This window comes from Hakea prostrata, chromosome 2 (assembly GCF_041222555.1).
Source record: "Hakea prostrata isolate BN-2017 chromosome 2, UWA_Hpros_2, whole genome shotgun sequence".
In the NCBI taxonomy this organism is placed as follows: Eukaryota; Viridiplantae; Streptophyta; class Magnoliopsida; order Proteales; family Proteaceae; genus Hakea; species Hakea prostrata.
The window spans coordinates 114148-121338 of NC_142601.1; the positions used below are offsets into that span (position 1 = coordinate 114148).

General features: G+C 36.1%; 1 protein-coding gene across 1 annotated transcript; it reads left to right on the top strand.

Moving 5' to 3' along the window:
- The first annotated feature begins 1149 nt into the window (after window positions 1-1149).
- Window positions 1150-4385, top strand: LOC149023121 (glycerol-3-phosphate acyltransferase 5-like). Its single transcript, XM_089142757.1, has 2 exons — window positions 1150-1794; window positions 3149-4385. The coding sequence occupies exons 1-2, from the start codon at window positions 1222-1224 to the stop codon at window positions 4076-4078; spliced, it is 1503 nt and encodes a 500-aa protein (XP_088998883.1). The 5' UTR covers window positions 1150-1221; the 3' UTR covers window positions 4079-4385.
- Window positions 4386-7191: the final 2806 nt, after the last annotated feature.

Genomic DNA, 7191 nt, shown 5'->3' on the forward strand with positions numbered 1-7191 from the left:
CAATCGTATTTCTCTGGTTCAAAATTTTGAATTTGAATTTGAAAATTTTTTTTTCATTTGTTTTTTCCATGTTTTGTTTAAATTAAAAAAAAAAAAGAATAAGGGCAAATTTGTCATAGAAGTGATAATTTGTCCTTAAATTGACTTTTTCTATTGTACAGGGGAGGCAGATGCAAAGTTTCAATTTTTTTGGACTAAAAATGACATAGACCAAACCTCAGGGGGTCCATATGAAAATTACCCTAAAAAAAAAAAGAAGATTTTTATACGTGTAGGTCCCTTTAGTGGACCATAAACTAATATTGAATCCCCTAACCCCTTAATGGCTAATGCAATACATTATGTGTGGGTCCTAAGCAGACTAACATCGTCCGTTGTTAAGCATATTCAAATTCAAACGTGAACAGATTAAAGTGTCATTCAGGTTTTTTAATACATTGTGTTAATATATGGTTACGGAAGAGATTCATGGGTAAAAAGCTAAAAAAAAAAAAGAAAAAGAAAAAAAAAACTCTGATCGATGAGCTCATAAGTCATAATCATGGCAAAATCAAATGGCCTTAGTGGTGACTTGCTTAAGTTAGCTGACACTGGGTAGCTGAGCTGCGATTGCTGCAGCTTTTCTTTCTTTAGTTTTATCTTGCATGTTGGGTTATAACTTGTAAGATGTAGCTTTTCCTACCAAAGACAAGGAGAAAGAACATATGGTTGATCAACATGGTGAGGCCACCGCAAACTTTGCTGGTGAGAATTTCGAAATTCGGCAAAAGGAGTTGAGCAACCATGACCCTGAAAGCTAAAATAACCTTTCTGGGAGGCAATAATCCCAAATTTATGATGACAAAGTATGAATAAATTCCATCTCAGAGCTTTCCAGAGTCAAAGATTCTAATTACAAGCGAAACGTGTAAACGAATGAAATGTTTAGATTTTAAATTAAAACCCTAAAAAATAAAAATTTGGTAAGAACAGTTGATGTTTCGTGGCGTAGGATCCTATCTAACCATTCGCTTCACCTGATGATTGTCATAGAATTTGTATAGAGTGTGCGAAAACCCAAAACAACAACACGGAAGGTAGTTGTGAACCGATAAACTGCCACTGTACAAGTCGCTTCCTTTTTAATGACTTCGGATTGGAATTCTCAAATCAAAATTACCCTTTATTTTATCTACAACATATCTCCATTGATTTGTTGTAGATAAGCTGCAAACACACGAGATGACATTAATCCAAGCACAAATGGAGTCGGTCGTTTCAGAACTTGAAGGGACCCTTCTCAAGAACTCTGATATTTTCTCCTACTTCATGTTGGTTGCCTTTGAGGCTTCCAGCTTGATTCGTTTCACCTTGTTATTACTATTCTGGCCTGTGATTTGCTTGTTGGACATGATTGGAATGGGGGAAGTTGGTCTGAAGCTAACCATTTTTATTGCAGTCGCCGGCGTTCGTGAGTCTGATATTGAGTCTGTGGCACGGGCAGTGTTGCCTAAGTTCTATATGGATGACTTGGACATGGAAGCCTGGAGGGTGTTTAGCTCTTACGAGAAGAGGGTGGTGGTTACCAAGGCTCCTAGGGTGATGGTGGAGAGGTTTGCGAAGGAGCATCTACGAGCCGATGAAGTTATTGGGAGCGAACTTGTGGTGAACAGGTTTGGGTTCGCTACTGGGTTTCTCAGAAGAGATGAAGTTGGTTCCATTTCCGACCGAGTTAAGGCCTTGTTCTCCGGCGAACAACCTACTGTGGGTTTAGGCCAGCATTTGTTATCATCATCCTTCCTGTCTCTGTGTAAGGTGAGCGACAAAATTTTAATTTCTCAGTTGATTAAAAATAGGAGTTTTTCTGGGTTTGCAGCTTCATTAGCCTGTTTATGCATGGTCAGTTAGTATGGTTATGTCTAGCGGATTAACATGAATCTGATTATCCATATACATCAGTTAACCATCCATGTTACGTCTTCAATTCATGCTCTTGACACTGAACAAGGCGTCCAGCACTTCTTTTTGTGGCCTTGGTTCTTTGCTTGTTACCTTCGAAACATTGAGTCCGGATCTTCTACCTGCCAAAGTACATAGAGGACTGCATTATTTTCACATCTATCCATCACACATTCACGAGGAGAACCCACCTTTGGTCTACTTATTGTCCACCTCGTAGTTGCTCAAATTTGGACTAGCTTCTTGAATGTGTGGTGGAAAGGTGTGAGGATAGTCATTTTTTGCTTGCCACCTTCAAAACATGGAGTCTTGACCCTCTACCCATTACGATACTATAGAGGACTGCATGACTTACATATCCCTTTACTACACATTCAACAAGGTGACCTCCCTTTTGGTCCACCTTATTAGTGTTGAAGTGATCACCTCCTCTTGAATGTCTCCTGGAGAGGTGTGTGAGTAGTTTTATCCTCTACCCAGCACCAAAGATAGAGGATACTAACTTGAATTGCCATCATTCTATTTTTTTTTTGGAAATAAACCCAGCTGCTACATGGGAGTGAGGGTGTTGTTCGAATATCCTTTCCATTTCATTGCTGGCAAAAAAGAGCAATAAGAATATGCTTGCTATCAAGGTGGTAGCTAGTTTTTTGGAATCTGGAATCTCTGAATCCAATCAGGGCGTCCATTCCGGCATCTAGCCACTAGATGCCCTACCCGTGATATCAAGGTCGGTTTCCGAATATCACGAATAGGGCATCTAAGTGGCTGCACGCCCGGATAAACGACATATATACCTGGACATATACCTGAACGTAGGGAATCTCAATTCAGTTTCTTTCTCTACTTGACATATTTAACTTCATTTGTATTAGGAATGCTTCCTACAAAAAAATAGTATTAGGAATGCTAAAGAGATACCATTCAAGATGGTGATTTAGAACCATATGTTGGTGAACTTTGATAGATCTTGTGATAGACATAGGACAAACAATTGCCTATTAACTATTTCTCACATAAAAGAGTACATATGTTGTTTTTGCCCCCACACCCTCCCCCCCCCCCCAAAAAAAAAAGAAAGAAACAAAAAATAGAAAAGAAAAGAAAAAGTGAGACCATATGTATGATAGAGAACCAGGCCAAGAATATCAGGAACCAAATAAAGACAAGCATGTCTAAATCTTAACCATTTTGTGTAACTTGTATCTAGGAACAACTCCATCCACCATTCACTGGGAACCAGAAGCATGACCACCAAATCATCCGGCCGGTACCAGTGATCTTCCATGATGGCCGATTAGTGAAGCGGCCGACTCCGGCAACGGCACTCCTCATCCTCCTATGGTTTCCCATGGGTATTATACTAGCCATGATACGCATTCTACTTGGATTAATAGTACCATTGTCAATGATCCCCTATACCAGCAGTATATTTGGTGGCAAGGTCATTGTCAAAGGCAAGCCACCCCCGCCGGCGACCGGATCGAACGATGGCGTTCTCTTCGTATGCACGCACCGCACCTTAATGGACCCCGTTGTTCTATCCACTGTACTCGGTCGAAGGATCCCGGCCGTGACCTACTCGATTTCGCGGTTATCGGAGATTCTATCACCAATACCTACAGTCAGGCTGACAAGGAGTAGGGAGTTGGACTCAGAGATGATAAAGAAAGAGCTAAGGAGAGGTGATCTAGTAGTTTGCCCTGAGGGCACCACATGTAGGGAACCCTTTCTCTTGAGGTTTAGTGCACTGTTTGCAGAGTTGACAGACCGGATCGTGCCGGTTGCCATGAACTACCGGGTTGGGTTTTTCCATGCAACCACAGCAAGAGGTTGGAAAGGGTTAGACCCAATTTTCTTCTTCATGAACCCTAGGCCAGTCTATGAGGTGACATTCTTGAACCAGTTACCTGTGGAGGCAACTTGCTCAGCTGGCAAAAGTCCACATGACGTGGCTAATTATGTTCAGAGAATCTTAGCTGCCACGCTGGGGTTTGAGTGCACCAACTTCACCAGGAAAGATAAGTATCGAGTGCTGGCAGGGAACGATGGAACTGTATCTCAGACAAGTACAGACTGGGTTGATGGTCTTAAGAAGGTGGTCAGCACTTTTAAGCCCTTCATTTATGCATTAAATTGAATGTTTAGTGCACTGGTAATTGATAATCTTTTCTTTCTCTCCTTCCTCTTCTTTAAATTTAATAAGTGCTAAGTGTGTATCATTCTGTAGATAAGTGTTTCTGCTGCTGGTTCGTTGTGGGATTTTCTATTCTTTTCATTTTTTCCTTATGTCTTCTTCCATCTTCCTTAAAAAATGTATCAGAGAATTGATAAATGTTTAGATCAGATTACAGTTTCTATGTGGCGTCCTGTATCAATCAAAACAGGTAGGAAAATTGTCTCACAGACTTTATTTCTGTGGAAACTTGGATGCTAAGTTTACCCTTTTGAAAACATAACACATGCCCAAGGCCCTGGGCCAGAAAACAGCTTCATTTAAAGTATTTTAACTCTTTTTGTCTTTTCAAAACTTAGATATTCTTTGGGATAGTTGACGTGCACCTCGAAGTTCTCGACTAATTTTAATTAGACTTGTAAATGGATTAGATTCGGCTCAGATACACAGTATCTGAATTTGATATAAATATCGGATGAAAATTTATTAGAGGTATTTGAATTCAAATCTAGAACTTTATTGATATCCAATAAACTACTTCATTATTGGTTGTTGATTGTCATTTTTTTATTTATGATTTTCAATTTCATATTTTCCGGTTGCTGATTATCGGCTTTCAAATCGATTATCAGTCCTTTCTAGAGAAAAAAAATGTTTAATATACTGTAACATGATAATATCCGGTTTTTCGGTTTTCAAATTTGATTGTCAGCCCTTTTTAGGTAAAAAATATTTAATACTTCATTTTAATAAGATAAATTTTTATCCATATATTATCAAAACCGGAATTCAACTGCTTATCGGATTAATACGGATATTTTTTGGTAAGAAAAATTCTGGATTCAAACACTTATAAACAAATACAAATGAGAATTTGGAGGCGAAATTTGACTACCCATTTACAAGTCTAATTCTAACTTTTGCAACTGAGGAACTCGGGTGGTACCAGATATAAAAAAGAGGACGAAGGGAAAAGGGGAATAAATGGCTTATATATATGAGGGCCTTTTTTTTTTTTTTTTTTTTTTTTTTTTTGGTATAAAAGACGTTTTTTATTATTTATAGGGATAGGGATATTACATATGCCACCGATATGAGTTAAACCCATGACCTCTCCACTGAGAAGAAGGTTCCTAACTATCCTACTACTCCTCCATTGGCTATATATATGAGATTTCACCTAGAGAATTCCAACCCTAACATCAAATAAAGCATAATATGTTGGTAGCAAATTAGGGTTTTAAAAGATGCAGATCAAGGAGAACCAACCAATGCCAACCCTGGTTCCCTTGGACCCGACTCATACAGATTTCTTGGCGGAAAATTTGCCAGATACTTGGAAGTTGGAATATATCAATTCCCATTTAATCCGGACCAACCAAGCTAGTATGATTATTGGAATAATAAATGTGAGATTAAGGCTGCTTAACTGCACCAATCATATAATTATGTATCCATAACAATCAATCAACAGAAGAAATATCATGCACACAACATGATAAGTATATATAGCTAGTATATAATAAGATGAATTTTCTTTTGAAAATTTTCAGCATCTCTGATTATATAATAATGATTCTTTAAGCTTTCTTTCTTTTGCAATAAATTATGCATTCATATAACGTATGAGGCTTTCATTCAAAATTTTATAATTAATAATATAGGAAAATAAATATTATTGGTGTATTACATTCTTTAAATTAGTGATTTTGTGGTATCTTCTGGTCATCTTCTTCTTCATTAGTCTAAAACAACCTAACTCAGAAATTACCTTCATCATATCATATCAGAAATGACCTAATTCAGAAATTAGTGTATTACATATCATATCATAAAATTAGTGTTTTGGTTTTCTGGGTTTTCTTTCTAGAACGATCATGAAGAAAACTTACACTTGCTGGCAATTCTTAAACAAGGTGGTTTTGGGTAGGTGAAGGGATTAGTTTTGAATGAAAAATTAAAACTATTTAAGATTTAAAATAACTTTATTCATTTATTTTTAATCTATTAAAGTTTAGTTATAATTATTAATTTTTTCATTTACTCATTCAATTCTTTGAGTCACTTTTTGCAAAGCTCTCAATTCCTCTTCTATAAGTTGCAGAGCCATTTGAATTTTCCTTTTCGGAAATCTCTTAGAATGAAATATTATGAATTTAAATATTCTTTGAATCATTCAAGGATTTTTCTTGAAATCATTCTTGTGCCATGAAATTACTCAATAATATGCATAGTCATGGTTACACCATAGAGAGGCATTCACTAATATTATTAAGTGACATGACACAGTGTAACCTTATTTTCTTGTAATTTTGTTACGTATATCAAAAAACTTCATACATGAAATATTATGAAAGTCACATTTTCTTGAAGGTAACCATTAAGTTGGTAATCTTTAACATTGGAACAAAATTTTTCAATATATATAATATGGTCTTACGTGTGGAAGTCATCAAGAATGTTCCTTAGGGGGTCAACAGATTAGGTATTTTGAAGGGAAAATTTTTGGGTCAAAAGGATGGTCAAGAAATTTCTAAGGAAAAAAAAAAAAAAAAAAACCAGATGGTCAACAAATTTGGGTGCAATGTAACAAGTCATAACTACCAGGGCGTCGTCTACCATATAATGCATTCTAACCATACCAAACGCTACTTACCAAGAAACTACAAATTAAAAACGATACCAAATACTTTCCGTTCAATTGATTTTTTTTTTTTTAATTCTAATGAAAAAGAAATGTATAAATAAATAACATAGGGGCATTATGGAATTTTAGTAATAAAACTAACTGAAGGAAATTAAGGGTTTTAATTACTAAAATAACTGAGGATATTGTAGGTTTTAATAATAATATTAACTGACAAAAATTTAATATTTTAACTACTATGGTAATTGAAGGAAATTTAGGGTTTAAATTAAAAAATATTTTTAATCTAGGATAATTTGAGAGTTTTAAATAATATTTGAAAGTAAAAATAGAACTTAACGGAAAAAAGTTAACAGAATAGGCATGTTTGATAACTTTGCCAGTTAGGATTATCCAACTAAGATGGGGTTCAAATACCATTTGGTCAACC

Coding starts and splice junctions, on each gene's coding strand:
- LOC149023121 (XM_089142757.1), top strand. CDS start 1,222: ATGACATTAATCCAAGCACAAATGGAGTCGGTCGTTTCAGAACTTGAA. Junction 1,795..3,148: donor CCTTCCTGTCTCTGTGTAAG/GTGAGCGACAAA, acceptor ACTTGTATCTAG/GAACAACTCCATCCACCATT.